The sequence below is a fragment of the Cydia amplana genome, chromosome 11, assembly GCF_948474715.1.
Source record: "Cydia amplana chromosome 11, ilCydAmpl1.1, whole genome shotgun sequence".
Lineage (NCBI taxonomy): Eukaryota > Metazoa > Arthropoda > Insecta > Lepidoptera > Tortricidae > Cydia > Cydia amplana.
In genome coordinates, this window is record NC_086079.1 from 7,479,043 (window position 1) to 7,496,169 (window position 17,127).

The 17,127-nt window shown below is 35.3% G+C and overlaps 3 protein-coding genes across 4 annotated transcripts; 2 read left to right on the top strand and 1 right to left on the bottom strand.

Moving 5' to 3' along the window:
• Window positions 1-6,345: 6,345 nt before the first annotated feature.
• Window positions 6,346-7,173, top strand: LOC134652410 (uncharacterized). Its single transcript, XM_063507592.1, has one exon. The coding sequence runs from the start codon at window positions 6,460-6,462 to the stop codon at window positions 7,108-7,110; it is 651 nt and encodes a 216-aa protein (XP_063363662.1). The 5' UTR covers window positions 6,346-6,459; the 3' UTR covers window positions 7,111-7,173.
• Window positions 7,174-7,970: 797 nt separating this feature from the next.
• Window positions 7,971-9,785, bottom strand: LOC134652411 (N-alpha-acetyltransferase 11). 2 transcript variants are annotated; one of them, XM_063507594.1, is made up of 5 exons: window positions 9,657-9,785; window positions 9,043-9,199; window positions 8,796-8,961; window positions 8,423-8,571; window positions 7,971-8,233 (listed from the first exon to the last, which is right to left on the bottom strand). In XM_063507594.1, the coding sequence occupies exons 3-5, from the start codon at window positions 8,953-8,955 to the stop codon at window positions 8,000-8,002; spliced, it is 543 nt and encodes a 180-aa protein (XP_063363664.1). In that variant the 5' UTR covers window positions 8,956-8,961; window positions 9,043-9,199; window positions 9,657-9,785; the 3' UTR covers window positions 7,971-7,999. The 2 variants fall into 2 exon arrangements, with proteins under 2 accessions (XP_063363664.1, XP_063363663.1); XM_063507593.1 differs by lacking the exon at window positions 9,657-9,785 and adding an exon at window positions 9,320-9,457.
• A 563-nt stretch (window positions 9,786-10,348) lies between these two features.
• LOC134652412 (myb/SANT-like DNA-binding domain-containing protein 4) lies at window positions 10,349-15,599 on the top strand. Its single transcript, XM_063507595.1, has 9 exons — window positions 10,349-10,440; window positions 10,561-10,928; window positions 12,022-12,114; window positions 12,406-12,427; window positions 12,799-12,934; window positions 13,492-13,662; window positions 14,042-14,177; window positions 14,747-14,838; window positions 15,231-15,599. The coding sequence occupies exons 1-9, from the start codon at window positions 10,394-10,396 to the stop codon at window positions 15,435-15,437; spliced, it is 1,272 nt and encodes a 423-aa protein (XP_063363665.1). The 5' UTR covers window positions 10,349-10,393; the 3' UTR covers window positions 15,438-15,599.
• Window positions 15,600-17,127: the final 1,528 nt, after the last annotated feature.

Sequence of the window (17,127 nt, forward strand, 5' to 3'; positions counted from 1 at the left end):
AAAAACGCTGAAATTACTTTTCCTGTCTTATAATAATATCCCCATATACAAAGTTTCAAGTCCCACACTCACAAAAATATTTGATCTCCATACAAACTTTCAACCCCTTTTTCACCACCTTGGGGGATCAATTTTCAAAAACGATGAAATTAGTTTTCTTGTATTTTAATTTAATATCTTTTTGCAAAGTTTCAAGTTCCTAGATCAAAATAAAATTTGCAACCCAAGACGAACTTTCATCCCCTTTTTAACCCCCTTAGGGGTTGAATTTCCAAAAATGTTGCAATTACTTTTTTTTTGTAATCGGCTATTATGCCTTTCTAAGAAGTTTCAAAGCATTTGTAATGGATTCAAACTTTCAACCCCTTTTTAACCCTGTTAGGGGATGAATTTTCAAAAACGCTGAAATTACTTTTCCTTTCTTATAATAATATCCCCATATGCAAAGTTTCAAGTCCCACACTCACAAAAATATTTGATCACCATACAAACTTTTAACCCCTTTTTCACCACCTTGGGGGATGAATTTTCAAAAACGCTGAAATTAGTTTTCTTGTTTTTTAATATAATACATTTTTACAAAGTTTCAAATTCTTAGCTTAAAATAAAACTTGTTCCCCATACAACCTTTCATCCCCTTTTTAACCCCCTTAGGGGTTGAATTTTTCAAAATCGCTTCTTATCTCTTGTACACTTTATAAATGCAACCTAGTGTGCAAATTTCAACTTTCTATCTTTTGTAGTTTCGGCTCTGCGTTGATGAATCAGTCAGTCAGTCAGTCAGTCAGTCAGTCAGTCAGGACACTTGCATTTATATATATAGATAAACATTTTATGTGTCCACGCAATTTTACAGCTCGTTCAACTACAGCTTAACGTTGTTTTATATTACTACGCTGAAGAGTTGTGTTATGTTAGTAAAGATTTCTTAAATTCTTAAAGAATATATTTATTAAAATTTGTTTGTTGAGATTTTGGACTATAGCAGGTGTGTCTCACTCCGCGATTTCGTCGCTTTGCTACAGGTAGCTAAAAGTACATCCGTTCCGTTCCGGCCCCAATTTTGGGGAATGCCATAAGCCGCGCGTGGCGCTGTCGTGTCGCCACCTAGCGTCCATATCTGTGCTGATCGTAACAGACGCGTTTTGTTAGAGAGTGAGTCTTCTGTACTTAGTACTATTATTTATTCTGTGACTAGTTGGCTACTTTTACGATTCCTACGAAAGTTTTGATACCTCCTACCTGCTACAGCTACCTGCTGCTGTTAGGTTAGGAACCACCTACTAAACTAAAATAATATCAAAGTAAACGGTAATACCTACCTATCGAAATCTAAACATAGGAACTACTTAGTGCTGATGCTGATTTAGGTTTTAATTTATTTGTGTTCTCTGCTCCCGAATATAATAAACACTGGCGAAACAATTGTAGTTAACCCTTTGAGCGCCGTTGGCATGTATACAAGACAACGATAGAACGGTACACTGGCGCCGCTGTCTTGTATACAAGACACAAATTCAACCGCTCGGTAAATGTGAAAAAAATATCAATTGTAAAAAAAATTACACTCATTTTAATGTTTTAGGTCTTTGTTTTTAATAAAAAATGCATTTAAAGCAGCTATATAAATCCATTCTTTTATAATAAGGCTATCAAAGAATTTGCTCCAGTTTTCAACGTTTTTCATGTTTCTCGTCGCCGTTGTCTTGTATACAAGACAGCTAGGGATGGGAATGTTAACTCGATATGAGAATATTCAAAATAAATATCAAATCGCAAATCTCGTTTTATTTAAGCATTTGAACACTTGTTAAATGCCAATTGGTGGTAACTGGTAACCAGTAACTAGATTACGTAAAACGAGAGAGAGACAGGCATAACTATAGCTGAAGTTCAGGGAGCTTCTTCAGCTGTAGATAGTAGAGTCAGACAACTGACAAGTAAATCTGTCCTTGTGGTCTATTTGTAGAACAAATGATTCATTTTGACATGATAGTGTAGTGGGGAGTGATACTCCTGCAGTGAGTCATTTTAAAATAAAGATGATTACAATTTTCACGTGCATATTTTTAGTCACGCACACGTGTTCAAGTGTATAAAAATATCACACTGTTTTAAATCACACGTAGGAACAAAGGACGCGCCGCGCGCCGAGCGTTTATTATGTGACGGTTTATAACCCTTAAAATTTTCTTTGTTCATTCGAACCGAATAACACAGGAACCAAACCTAAAAAGGACAGCTAATTATTTTTTGATAAGAAGTTAGGATGGAAAGTAAAAAACTCATTGTTCGTTGAGGAGTTAGGATATAAAGTAAAGATAGGTATGCTACTATTAAATAGTTTTTCAAACTATTACATTAATAAATGACTGAATAAATATTATTGTTCTTCACTCATTGACAATTCAACCCACGTGTAATTTTCCCCAATGCAGTTCCGGTCGACACACTATGCGCGGCTCTAACGTTACGCTTATAAAGTTTACGTACCGACGAGCGCTTACGCCGTTGACCGAGAGACTATTATTACTTAATCCGTGCGGAAACAGTCCTTGTCGGTCTGCACTGCGGCCAGTCCATGCGCGCCGTTGTCTTGTATAAAAGACTTCTCGTACAGCCTAGTGCAGTGATATTACGTAATGAATCGATATTGTTTAGTGGTTGTTTTAAATGATAAAGACCTTTATTTTTAACATTGTCGTGTGTAAGAATATGTAAATTTTTGGCATTTTCGAAATAAATTAAAGTTGGTTAAGAACAAAGCCAAATTGAGAAGATTTTTACCATAAATTGTAAATATCGATATCACTATTTGCAATCCCTAAACTTTTTATTAGTTGTTTACTTAAAATTTACTCTGGCGTGTGAGTGAGCGTCTTTGCGGACTAGGTCCGGCGGCCAAAAGGTTAATGAGAAGTAGTAATACCTACTTTTTATAAACTAAAAAATCTAAAAATACTTATGTGAGTACTTTAGAAGTAATTACGTGGGGATTTAGTTTAAAATATCGAAAATCATTAAAGTCACTGAACCGATAAAATAATGTTATGCTAATCAGACTTCTTCACGCAGCTCTGTTTACTAATGATTCTAACAGCAAATTTTCCTTAAATCGACTAAAATAGCACGTGTAATTATTAGATAAGTACAGACCTATATACAATCAATTAATTCCAGATGTGATATCTTCACTATCAAATTGAAATATATGTATAGGTACTTGACCTATATATTTCAATTTGATAGTGAAGATATTACATCCTCAGAAGCAGGGCGCTTTTCAGGACGCTTTCTATGGGGGACAGAAAAGGGGTTTCCTGTCCTCATTAGCAGTAGGTATGTTAGAGACAAACCAAAGAAAGTCTGCAGCGCAATAATTTGACATCGAATTAAAAAACTACATGTGGCAATGTTTTTTAAGCAGTCAGTAAACGTCATGCACTATGGTATGTGTTTGTCAAAATCGTTTAAATATTCATTGTGTTTTGTGATGAACGGAATAAACATGGTGAAACCTTACAAAACCGGCGTGCGGGAGTTACTTTTCCGCATGACGAATAATTTTACACTTGTAAAAAGTCAGCACGAGGCGATTCAAGCTGAAAAACGACAATGTTTACAAAATTTGGAGTTGATGACGGGTAAGTGGAATGAAACATCTTAATACTTCACCATATGTACCTACTTAGATAATATAATATTGGTTTAGACTAAGGTTTCACAGCAAATTAAACACACCTAATAGGTATAGGCATACTTATGAACTTCCTCTAACATTTCGAGAAACTCATTGGTACTAGCCGGGTTTTGAGCTCGAACCCACAACCTCCATGCTTATGCTCACGGCATGGGTACCTACTAGTTAAAGCTAAAATTAATTTTTAATACATGTTTATTGTTTTAATGGTTTATTTCGTTTTTCCGAAAACTTTAGTTCGCAAATTGCGGGCAATTTCTCTGTCAATCTAATTACGCCTTAATGGGAGTAAAAGAGAAAGATGCTCGCATATTGAGAACTTCGGTGTTCGCGGTAGGCCCTCTGTACCTATTTCCCGCCGTCGCGGATATTACAAAAGCTTATTAATTTTGATGAAGCCAAATGTCACATTCTCCCAATATTATTTATCTAATATTGATATATGTCTACATATTAATAGTGACATCTATTGTTGGAATGAAATTTATTTTACCATAAAAATTACGCTGTGCATACAGCTTAATTTTTTCATAGACGGTAAATATGGTAGAAATTTCACAAGTATCAAGACTATTTAATCCATTTTCTGTTGTGTTGTCGCATACTGATTTTTAAAAACTACTTTTAATCTAGCGCTGCAGACTTTCTTTGGTTTGTCTCTATCAAAAAACATGTCAGGCAAAAGGATAGATCTCAGAGAGGCAGATACTTACCTTTTTTTATTCCCATTAATCTAGGCGCGAAGGATCCCATTCCCATCCCAAGGAAAATTCAAATTTTCAATGGGTAGGGAGGTCCCATTGAAAATTTGAATTTCGCGGCTTTTTCTACTGACCAAGTTGTCTCTGGTCCTAGGCCATGAATCTAGAGACAAACCAAAGAAAGTCTGCAGCGCTAGATTAAAAGTAGTTTTTAAAAATCAGTATGCGACAACACCACAGAAAATGGATTAAATAGTCTTGATACTTGTGAAATTTCTACCATATTTACCGTCTATGAAAAAATTAAGCTGTATGCACAGCTTAATTTTTATGGTAAAATAAATTTCATTCTAACAATAGATGTCACTATTAATATGTAGACATATATCAATATTAGATAAATAATATTGGGAGAATGTGACATTTGGCTTCATCAAAATTAATAAGCTTTTGTAATATCCGCGACGGCGGGAAATAGGTACAGAGGGCCTACCGCGAACACCGAAGTTCTCAATATGCGAGCATCTTTCTCTTTTACTCCCATTAAGGCGTAATTAGATTGACAGAGAAATTGCCCGCAATTTGCGAACTAAAGTTTTCGGAAAAACGAAATAAACCATTAAAACAATAAACATATATTAAAAATTAATTTTAGCTTTAACTAGTAGGTACCCATGCCGTGAGCATAAGCATGGAGGTTGTGGGTTCGAGCTCAAAACCCGGCTAGTACCAATGAGTTTCTCGAAATGTTAGAGGAAGTTCATAAGTATGCCTATAGGTACCTATTAGGTGTGTTTAATTTGCTGTGAAACCTTAGTCTAAACCAATATTATATTATCTAAGTAGGTACATATGGTGAAGTATTAAGATGTTTCATTCCACTTACCCGTCATCAACTCCAAATTTTGTAAACATTGTCGTTTTTCAGCTTGAATCGCCTCGTGCTGACTTTTTACAAGTGTAAAATTATTCGTCATGCGGAAAAGTAACTCCCGCACGCCGGTTTTGTAAGGTTTCACCATGTTTATTCCGTTCATCACAAAACACAATGAATATTTAAACGATTTTGACAAACACATACCATAGTGCATGACGTTTACTGACTGCTTAAAAAACATTGCCATATGTAGTTTTTTAATTCGATGTCAAATTATTGCGCTGCAGACTTTCTTTGGTTTGTCTCTAGTATTAAACTGGATTGGGCATGAGTGGCGGGGATAACTGACAGAACGGGATAGTCTTATGTATCTTTCAGTAGGAGTAGCAGCGAAAGCGCTATTATTGTTTGTCCTTGTCACAGTCTCACATTTTTTTTTATTCCGCACCATAAATTAGTATGGATTATGGTGGGCAACAAATAAATTCGACCAATCATAGCGTCGCATTGCGTATGTTTTGTCCCTCGCGGAGGCACGCGTAGACCACTTCTATAGGATGCTACCTTCTATGTCCTAGGCCAACAAACAAAAACTTGGCTCATAAAACTCGCATCCAAGCCATACTTGTTACAAAAAATTATGACTGTCACATTGACACTGACATTTCTTTTTTTTTACTAGATTAATTTGTAGTGTAGTGCAGCTGTATTTATAGTTTAAAAATCGATAATCGGTATATCCGTACATTGTTAAAATTACAAGAAAAAAATATTCAAAAGTAAAAATAGGCTAATATCAAAGAGAATTTGATATAAGCTTTCTCTAAATTCTCTTTTCTTATATATTAAAGTATACATTTTAGATACGTTATATTGTTGTTGACTGCCCTCCGATTTTTAATCGATATTCATCTTACTTAAGCTATTACCAACACTGTTTTGCCAATACCAAACCAAAAAAAATACGAGGGATTTTGTCGTATTACTTACTGTTTGGTTTTGTTTTAACTGTATTTAACTTAATAGGTATTTCCCATAGTTTTAGAACAAATAATTCTTAGGAATCTTTAAGTGAGTGTGGCTATGCTTCTCAACACCAGTGCATATTTGTTAAATCAACCAAAAATTGTTACGATTTTCTCCTTTCACAGTATTGACTTCTCTGGCCGATCATTCTAACAATGACATCGTTTAGAGAACGGCAGAAAAGCCTTTTTAACCATCTAAAAGATGCCGAGGAACAAATCAGCTTCTCCAAACACAATAAAGCTGAAACTCCGCATGACAATGGAGAAATGGACCGCAGGCACTACAGAAAACTAAAACATGAAATGAAGCAGTTCAGAGGTAAAGAAAGTATTTATAAGAGACCCGAAGCTTCTATGAGGGACTGTTTACGAGCGAGAGGAATCCCAGAATACGTGAAAAATCCCAGAAAATGGGTGTATTATTCATTGTCGGATGTGACACAAGAGCAGATGTCAGATTCCACTAATTCTGCCACAGCACATGCTTTCATCCGTGAATTAGAAGAAAGAGAAGCTGCTAAGACTAGAATGGAACAAGACTGTGAAGGGCCTGAAGAGTTTGTCTTCAAGAAACCCATTTTCCATGTATCAGCCACAGTGAAAAAAGCAATGGAACCAGAAATACCAAAAGCGGTATTTAAAAGCAGTAAAGTTCTGATGCCTGAATATGTTGTGGGAAGAGCACAAAAGAAAGAAAAGAAACCTGTAAGAAAACAATTGCCTGAAAATAATGAGGATGATGAGAAGAAAGCGGCACTGAAGTTAAATCATCTTTATGAGGATGATGGTGAAGATGAAAATTAGTTGTAATTGACATGTTAATTAAACATAACATTGTGTTGCTATTATATTTTATTAATTAAGGAATTGAATGTTGATTATTTTCCTTAGTCAGGTACCATCAAAATAGTATTTGTGAGCACCATAAAACTTACAATTAGAAATACATACAATAAAATAAATAAATAATAAATTACCACATTCAGTGCCGAAAACCTGACTATCAGGTATTTTATGATTTCGTTCCCAGGCCGGACAACCCGATAGTCTGGAATGTGGTACTACTAGCTTTATATGACGAAATTATTGTGGCCTGGCGCGGATGTCTTGTTTGGCTGGGTGGCAATGAATCTGTTAATTGGTCATCCTACAATCCTGCTGATCCTACTAGCCGACAAGAGGACACTGCTTGCAGTAACAAAGTGTGGATAGGCTATCCACTTTTATGAGCATTTGATATCATTGAATACAATCACATTCTCAACTTTTGATTAAACCCATTAAGAACAGCAGGTATCTACCTCTATGACTGACAATACTGATATACAGTGCCAAAAGTAACATTGTGCAAAGGGTCTACTTTACTGGGGTATCCTAGCATCAGACATTTAATAGTCATATTGAGTAGTCTGTGAGGAACGAGTCGAGTTGTGGAATGTATGGAGCCCAATACATTCCACGAGTTGTCTCTTCTGAACAGACTCGAGTCATTTACCTTTGATGCAAGGCTCTAATGTGGTTCAGGATTGTAAGTCATTAAAAAGGTTTTTATAGGATTGTCCACACTATTGCCGATAACAAAGGGTGTGTTTTTCTACTGGGTTTGGTTTATACTGTACAACTCTACAAGGGAATATAGGTACTTAGTGAAATGACACGAGTCCTTTTTCCATAATTTTATTTACAATCATGATTAGCATTGAGATATAACAGCTGAATCAGACTTAATTTCTAAATTGTCTGAAGCCTGACTTTCAGATTTATTGTCAGCAGAGAATGTACTCAAATCTCTCATCATGGAGTATGCATCCTCACCATCAGCATAATATTTAGGCTCAATCTCCAGGATTTTAAAGCCAAGAGAGTTAGTGTACAGGTTCAATGCGGCTCTGTTGCTTTTTCTGACATGGAGTGACACATATTTTGCCTGTAAAGAAAAATAATGAGATTAGTTTTATTTGCAAGTTACAAAAATATGTAAATTTTACAATAATGCCACTTATTAGCATGAAGAACTGTACTGTCATAAAGCAGTATAATCTTAGACACAGTATGATAAGAATGGTAGTTGCAGTAGGGTTTTTTTTAATTAGCAAGATCTATGCTGTTAACACACCTGAAAGCATTCTACCATAGCCAAGGAGGCCTGGTTCATAAGTTTTTGAGCGAGACCCAGGCGACGGTGAGACCTCTTCACAGCCAGTGATGTTATGTGACCATGTCTGTTGTCTTCTCCATCCTCTTCCATCTTGGCCAGAACATATCCTGTTGGTTAGACAAAGTGTATTTATTAATTAGATTAAATTAGTGGAAAGTTGGAAACACTTGATCTTTGCATTTGCAAATAAATATGACAGCCCCTCACCTGTCTTCATAAGTATGTGAGTGGTGGGGGTAACAGATAATAATAATAAGTAAGGCTACTAGCTAGAGCTATGATGGATTATGCATAACTTATGATACATGTAACATATAAAGAGGTCAATTACCAACAATATGTCCTTTCTCATCTTCAGCTACATAACTGAGCTGCGGCCATGACAATCCATGATAAAAATAATATTTCATCTGATAGTTCTCCGGCAAGCAAAGCAAGTTGCAATGCTGCATATTCATCAAGTCACTTGGGCGAGCACAGCGGATATTCATCTTGACCTAGAAAATAAAACAACTGATTAAATACTTGTTTACTGATACTTAAATCATGCACTACTTGAGTGATATTATTGTGTTAACCTTAGTTTTAGTTGGATAACAGTAAGTTAGTCTTTTCTAGTTTTCCTAGCTTTAGGCTGCCTAGTCTCTGATGCTGGAGGGGTATCTGACATACCCCCTAACAGTTCCCGAACAAAACGGAACTTCGACAAGCAGCACTTCCACACAATATACCAACCTGAAACAAAGGACAGAAAATTCACCCTGTTACTCTTTAAGTAGTATTCACAAGCTCTATTCACATTAATGATGCTGGTTTCTGTTAATGTGATTTAATAAAGCGAATTGGGCTACTTACAAAACAATACAAAAACAAAGACTAGAAATACACTACATACGCAGGTTACAATAGCTAATATCACTTCCTTCATTTCAAACTAAGCATGGATTTATTAAAGGTGAACACAGGGTTATGCATTCAGTTTACCAGATAAAACTACAACAAAATATGCCTTCCGCTAATTAAAATCAGTCAAATTCAGTCTGAAACTGCGTAAGAATATGTTTTGATTAGAGAAGTTGCTCACGCAGAGAGAAAGAGCGCCATTTTGAACCATCTACTATGGAAAACAATAATATAGCTGGAAATTACTCGTATTTAAGTTAATCATTAGTTACAATAATGTGGTACATACTTTAAGTCACTTATTACACTACAGGTTATTGGTTTTCAGCTTGAGTAGTTATTATAGAAGCCAAAATTATGAAATTAATGTTCTAACCTAAAATTATTATTTTTTTCTTTTTTGACATGCGATTTTTTTTTACTTACAAAATATGGCACTTCACTAGCAGTTTAGTATCGATGATTTGGAATCGATTCTTAAAAAACGGAGGAAATGTTTTACAATGATATTTTGAAAATGTTCACCATTATCACAGCGCCATGACAAAATAATAAATTAAAATGTATCAAGCAGATCGATCATATAAATTATCACTATATAAGGCCAAGAACGCACCACGATTTTTCGTCGCGCGATTATTTTGTCGCAGAAATGCAACGTATGTGTTTATATGCCAGTGCGCGCACATGCGACAAGAAAATATCAAAAATATGTAATACAGCGCGATTTAAAAATCGCGTCGCAAAATTTTAAATCGTGGACATCGGGGTGCGTGCGTGGCCTAAAGACATGAATCTAGTATGCTACCTTCTATGCCTAAAGAGGAAAAAAACCTATGACACTTCAGCTGACAGATCAAAATCAAAACGTCAAAACAGTAAAACAGGTAAAACTGTCGTCTTTCTTTAGCTCAATAATCAGTTTATTTATTTATTACTACCTCCGCTCTAAACAGCTCTAATAAGGAATAATTTTAAGAGTTAACACGTTATTTAATACGGAAGAATTATAAATGCTCTTCAGACATGGAAGAAGAAACACAAGACGATAAGCCTTCCGCTTCTATTTTTTCGTAAGTTTTCTAGAGGTTAGATTTATTAACGACATTACTCTTCTACGCATGAAATGAATATACCAAAGATGAATTAGTTAATTTGTTATCTTATGCTTATAGTAATTTTATGAATTTCAGACGATATAGGAGTCCAACATTTAGTAGAAATGAAGTTCAAACCTTAATAAATATTGTTGGAAGACATAAGTACACAATCCTTAATAAATCAACTAATTCGGCTGTGAACCAGGCCAAAGAGCTTTCATGGGAGAAAATAACTAAAACATTCAACAGTAGGGGTTTCAAGCATGAGAGAACCACGGATTCTTTGAAGACAAAGTGGGAGAATCTTAAAAAGGACGCAAGAAAACTTGCCAAAAATGTAGTAGATGATAACAACAGTTACAGTGATCTGACTAGGCAAATAGTGGCGATGATGTCTGACGTAGATGCCAATGCTCCTAGTGAACAGAGCCAAAACATGGAGGATACAGAAGAATTTAATGGTAAGGTCAAACAAAGTTCACTCATATTAAAATTATTTTAAATCGGGACATTCACATATTATTCACCGACCAGTGAAGGCGAGTAATTGCTCCTTGAAGAGGATCCTCGTTTGAAATTAGGGAATAAGGTATATTTCTTGCAAGTAGATATCACTTTGGATCCCTAAGAGCCCGTTATTGATTTTAGAGCCAAAATGTAAAATTGATAGATTTAGTTGTTGAAATTGTACTCCTTTTGTTACGTAATATCTAATTAACAAGTATTGGTTTCTATTAGCACGTCTTCTCATCTTGCCTTTTGATAATGAGGTCCCGAGCGTGCGTCACTGGCAATATATGACGAGAAGGGGCAGTTTTTAAAAATTCATCAATAAATTATAGTGGTAAATTATAAAAAATTATGTATAAGAACAGTTTCAGGAAATGTTGTAGATAGTTTAAGTATCAAAATTACGTTAAAATTAAGTCGATTTTCACGAAAAATGTTCACTTGTTTTGAAGTCATTTCTGGTGAAAATTGATTTCGTCTAACTTTCATTTACTCTTGTTCAATATCATATAACAAAAATGTAGTCTATGCAAGTTGGAGTACAGGATATGTGTAATACAAAATTATCATTTTTAGCAGTCCAAACTTTACGAAATTTACAAATAAGATCGACTAAATCAGTGCTTTACGCGCGTTTACCTAAACGTCCATCAGAAAAAAAATCATTACTAATTTAGTGAGTCAGTTTTCAAAAAAATGATCTGTACAAATGCAAGATAAGAAGACGTGCTAATAGATACCAGTACTTGTTATTTCTATTACGTAACAAAAGGTGTACAATTTCATCAACTAAATCTATCAATTTTACATTGTTGCGACTAAAATCGATACCGGCCTCATAATGGACTAACCAAACTATGTAAATTCCATGAGTAGGTATAATTATAAGCCATTATCATTCCATAAAATTACAAATTGCAACAAGGTCACAATAAAAGTGTTGTACAGTAAACCTAACTAAATCTAGAATAATAAATGTTATTAAAAGCAATTTCTTGTTTGATCTTTTTCAAAATGCTAAACTAATATATTGTTCTGTTTCAGAGCCTATTTCAAATGATGAAAAATTAAGTCAAGACTTGAAAATAAAGTCCTATTGGGAGAGTGTAGAAGAGAAGGATTCTGATGACTCGCATGGTAAGCGTATTGTATTGTGATGTAAATACATTTTCCAAAATAATCATTACGCTTTATTTTTTACGTCACCCACCCGCCGTAAGTGGGAAGGAGAAAATCTCACTTCCTGGCCAAGGCAAGACGTAAAACTTTAGACAAACCATGGGCGGTAATTCGTAAAGCCCCAGATCACATATTTATGGCCACACAGTGAAATGGCCACAACACAAACACCTGTGATCTGGAGCATTCACGAATTCACCTCCCTAGGTATGTATTATTCATTTATCTCAATTTTTTTTTGTTTTTCAGATGGGAATGATGGTGAAAAAAGGTAATTATAAAGATGTTATGATTAACAAATATTTAAATATACTTGGTCAACCAGATCTTGACAGTAGAAAAAGGCAGCAAATTTGAAAAATGTAGGCGCGAAGGGATATCGTCCCATAGAAAATTTTAATTTCGCGCCTTTTTTTACTGACAAGATTTGGTTGACCAGCTATAGTTATCAAAGTAGAAGTATTCACTAACTTTGCACACATAAAATTAATTTTAGAATATGTGTAAAAGATACTAACTTGACATAAAACACATTTTAACAGCGGGACAGGTAATAGAAAAGCTGTCACATTCAAAGCCCGTATTTTTCCCTTTTTTTTAAATACATCTTTGCTAAAACTCAATCTGCAATCCTTGTTACAGAACTAACCGATCCCTCAATTTCGCCCCACAAGAGTGCAGCCTCCTACTGGATTGTGTCAGGAAGGAGAAAAGGTTTGTGTTCTCTAAGGAATACAATGCACATGCCATTGGGTTGAAGAATAAAGCTTGGAGAAGGGTATGTTCAGATTGCATTAACTTTATTTTTAAATTGGCACTTCTCATATTACTTTCTTCATATGTAAGTTTAATTATCTTACTGAGAATTGTTAATTCAAAAAGCTGTACGGATATGATGGTCGTTCTTGTCTACGTGACAGCGTGATAAAACGGTGTCCGTCACTTTCTTTCCCACGGTGTTAAACAGTGACAGTTATTTTATCACGTGGATAAAGATGGATAAAGCTATCCATAATAGGCTGGCTGATGTTTGATGTTTGACTTCTGAAAACATTAAATAAAGATTAAATCATAATTTTATCGGGTCTTTCGCGAATTTATTTCGTTTTCCCTTATTTCCGAAGTTTATTTGATAATATGTCTACCAAACGCGAAAATTATAAACGTTATATGTACTATAAATAACCATATTTTAATTCACCAATTTCAAATAGGTACACTCCATAGCAATGAAAATATAATTATTAGAAAAGCAGTATACATAGATATTAAAACAAATATAAATAAAAAGTTAAAATTGTTTCACTCCAGTATTTCAACCTAGTATGATTTCAGATATCTGCAGCTTTCAACAGTAAGAGTCCTCAGAAGAGATCCCAGAAGGTTTTACGCACAAAGTTCAATAACATGAAAACAGTGGCTAAAACCATGGGTATCAAAGATGCTGTTAGGAATTTTGATATGAATAATACGAAACATGAAAAATTGATAAATGAAAGCTCCAAGGTGAGTTATTGATTTTATGACAATATGGTATTTTGTCTGAAACTTTAAATGAGCATAAGGGTGTTGAGAAATTACGCAAGATTGAACCCTATAAATTTGAAATAAAGCTCAAAATCATAGTGGGAAATACATTTTCCTCCTGCCTTATAAAATTTTAACCTTTTGGACGCCAATGACCGATATATCCGCACCGTAGGTTCAACGCCAAAGACCGATTAATCGGTCACATATCACAGAGCAACATAGACCTACGTGCATATGCATAAAGTTCAATTTCAGTTTTGACACTTCGGTGACGTGGCGTCAGCGTGACAGCTTTTGTGTTTGACACGGCGTCGAAAAGGTTAATCATTATTGAAGTTATGTTTTCTCACAACAGCCAATCAAGTCGGAGCCTATGTTCGAAATGGAGCTGGGACTAAACGGGCCAGATGACGACGACCGTCACAACTCAGACAGCAACCAGTTCGTGCCAGATCCGCTCAGCACTGTCCTTAACAGCGATTCTGGAATAGGTATGTAAATAGTAACATTTTAACAAAATGTTGTCAGCAATGCCACCTACAAGTAGAGTTACCTACTCGAAAAGAAGACCCAAGTGGAGAATTGATCGTGGTAATCTATCAGCGCTCTATAAGTCCATACAAGTATATAGCTATGGTAGTCTATTACAGATAACTGTGGTACAAAATTTATTTTACATCGTCCTATGTGGCAAGGCGAGAATCAGGCATCAGTTTTTGCGGAATTTTCAACTTTAAACTTAGACTTCAAGGTCATTATATCAATTTTTATCGCTATACAGGAGGAGATAACTATGAAGTCAGTACTTGAGTATTTTAGCAATGAAGTATAAAAATTAAAGAGTTGAGATAGCGATTCTTTACATTTTGGTGCCGTGACCAGGATCTGCGGTAGTCATTCAGTTTACATCATTATTTCTAAAATAATTCTTAGTTGAAAACCCCTTGACCTGTCATAGAATCCATAGCTGTTATATGTGTTACAAACCCCAAATAATAAACGCAAATAAATCTGCCTTATAGTCTTGCGAAATAAATAAGAACATTTTGCTTCATTTCAGGTTCAACACACTCGAGTTCTTGGAGTCAAGATAATAAAGAAGTAGCAAATTTAAAATTGAAACTATTAAATTACAAAATGGAAACAGCCAGAGTAAGTATTCCAGAGTAAGAATAATAAAGTAACCGTATTAAAGCCATTATAACTGTGTGTGTAATTTTGTCGGAGTATATGGGTATCTACTCTGACAAAATAGCATAGTTTATAGTTATTTTCGATACTAGTGCGAAAAAGAGGAAATTCGAAATGAGTGGCGATAAATTAAAACACGACCGAAGGGAGTGTTTTAAATCGACACGAGTTGCGAATTACCTATTCGCACGTGTATCGAACAACGTTTTACAGTACATATGGCCCTTTAAACTTTTGACATCGCACGAAAAGTGCTAGTTTACGCACTAGTGCGGAAAAGTAGCCCCATGTGTACTGTAAAATGTACTTAGACAATCGTACAATGTGCCACTGAACTTTGTTTTTTTTTTCAGCTGGAAAGGCAAAGGCTAGAAGAAGCCGCCCGCGCGTCAGCCGCAACCCGCGAGTCGGACTCCATCGCCGCCGCCCTGCGACTCCGCGCCGCGCGCCTCGAAGCCCTCGCGGGCGCCGCCAAGCTGCCGCCGCAGCACCCCGCGCTACTCTTCACTCCCGAGGAACAGCCAGCGGAGAGATACTTGCGCCAGTATGAACATACTTGAACGGATGTTAGTACTTTTTTATTGATACTTTTTTTAAAAGGGACAGTTGAACGCTTCGATCGCTAAGAACAGTTTTAAAGTCGAGAGTTGTAGGGCCCGTAGCGCACAAATTATAAGTGCTATCAAAGTAACATTCAGGTGTGCAAAGTTTACATTTGATTTTAGCATGTGCATGATAAATTTACGAGTAATTTCAACTTATTAAAGCTCTTATGTATGTTATAAAATGAAGCTAACAATTTCATACACAAAAGCTGGAGGACTATTTCGTCACATGACAACCAAAACTCACTAATTACCACCACAAGGTCATAGCCATAGTACTCAAATAAGCTTGGTTTTCGTTTAATTATTTTTAGTAATTAGTGAGTTTGAGTTTTGCTGGTCACCTGATTTTGTACTAAACCATCAATATTTTCATAAACAGCGTCAGCTTTAGGGCTTGCAATATCCGCCCATTTTTCGTATCCGGATATTTCGAATATTTATTATTTTACTATCCGGATATCCGGATAAAACGGATAATTCGAATACTTACTTTTTATTTAATAAAACTCACACGAATTTAATAAAAAGTGTAATATAATACAATTTTACGTACACAAGACTGCGTAGCAGCAAGTATTAAGCAATTTTTTGCGTTCTACCATTTTATCGAGGCTTTTAAGTTGATGTGCAAGTGAAAATATATAGCTGGTGGAACCGTGAGGTTAGGTTAGTTCAGTTAATACCTACGCATGACTGTGTTGAGTTGCCACGTGACGTGATAATGGCAAAATGAAATTATACTCACCAAAAACTAAAAAATAGTTTCGGCAAAGATTTCTTATACAACCTTTAAGTTTAATTACTTGATTCGATTAGATATGGTTTTTCGAACAGGTGACACAAACTATATTTGTAATAATTTACTAGGGTATGCTATGCCGATACTTCAACCCTCTATTTAATATTGGCAGTCTGCGCTGTGAAATTCATTTCTTTGACTGCCAAGGTTTTTTTAGACAATCGAATATCTTCTAACTGTTAGAACAGTCTCTTCTTGTTGAGATTTTACATTGCATTTAAAGTCAATCAAGGTTTTCATTAGAGATTTATCCAAATAGAAAATGATAAAACCTTCTTCATCATATCTGCTAAACCCTACTGCATTTCGTTCGGCAGTTCAATACCTATAAACCGAAGTCCTCCTCCGTTGGACTCATTTTGGTTCTGTTCGCACTTTGTTAATAATGTATTCGGACGATAACAATAATGACAGCGCATTACGTTTAATAAGAACACCGTACAAGTACATCTCAAAGTTACTTTTACGGAGCTAGGTCGATCTGCATAAGAATATCTCAAATATCAAAAAAATAAGGGAGTAGTCGGCAATAACATTGAAATAAACTGTTTTTATAACGTAAAAATGTATTCAAATAAATAAAATCAACCGACAACGTGATTACCATTATAACTTGCAACGTTTTAAAAATAGTTTTCTTTAAAATTTTAGTATTCGAATTATTCGTTTTATCCGGATATCAACTTCATCTAAATCCGGATAGTAAATAGGACGGATATCCTGATAAAACGGATATCCGGATTGCAAGCCCTAGTCAGCTCCTATGAATTCGTTTGTAAATGTTTCTATGATATGACTGTTCGAGCTCGTGTATGGGGTGCATGGTTCTTGGCGATCAAAGGG

What these genes read in the sequence shown, in the direction of transcription:
- LOC134652410 (XM_063507592.1), top strand. Translation starts at nt 6,460, where the DNA reads ATGACATCGTTTAGAGAACGGCAGAAAAGCCTTTTTAACCATCTAAAA.
- LOC134652411 (XM_063507594.1), bottom strand. Translation starts at nt 8,955, where the DNA reads ATGAATATCCGCTGTGCTCGCCCAAGTGACTTGATGAATATGCAGCAT. An exon ending in TGAGAAAGGACATATTGTTG is followed by an intron (nt 8,572 to 8,795) that starts GTAATTGACCTC and finishes TCTAACCAACAG; the next exon opens with GATATGTTCTGGCCAAGATG. An exon ending in CTATGGTAGAATGCTTTCAG is followed by an intron (nt 8,234 to 8,422) that starts GTGTGTTAACAG and finishes TTTTCTTTACAG; the next exon opens with GCAAAATATGTGTCACTCCA.
- LOC134652412 (XM_063507595.1), top strand. Translation starts at nt 10,394, where the DNA reads ATGGAAGAAGAAACACAAGACGATAAGCCTTCCGCTTCTATTTTTTC. An exon ending in CCTTCCGCTTCTATTTTTTC is followed by an intron (nt 10,441 to 10,560) that starts GTAAGTTTTCTA and finishes TATGAATTTCAG; the next exon opens with ACGATATAGGAGTCCAACAT. An exon ending in GGATTCTGATGACTCGCATG is followed by an intron (nt 12,115 to 12,405) that starts GTAAGCGTATTG and finishes TTTGTTTTTCAG; the next exon opens with ATGGGAATGATGGTGAAAAA.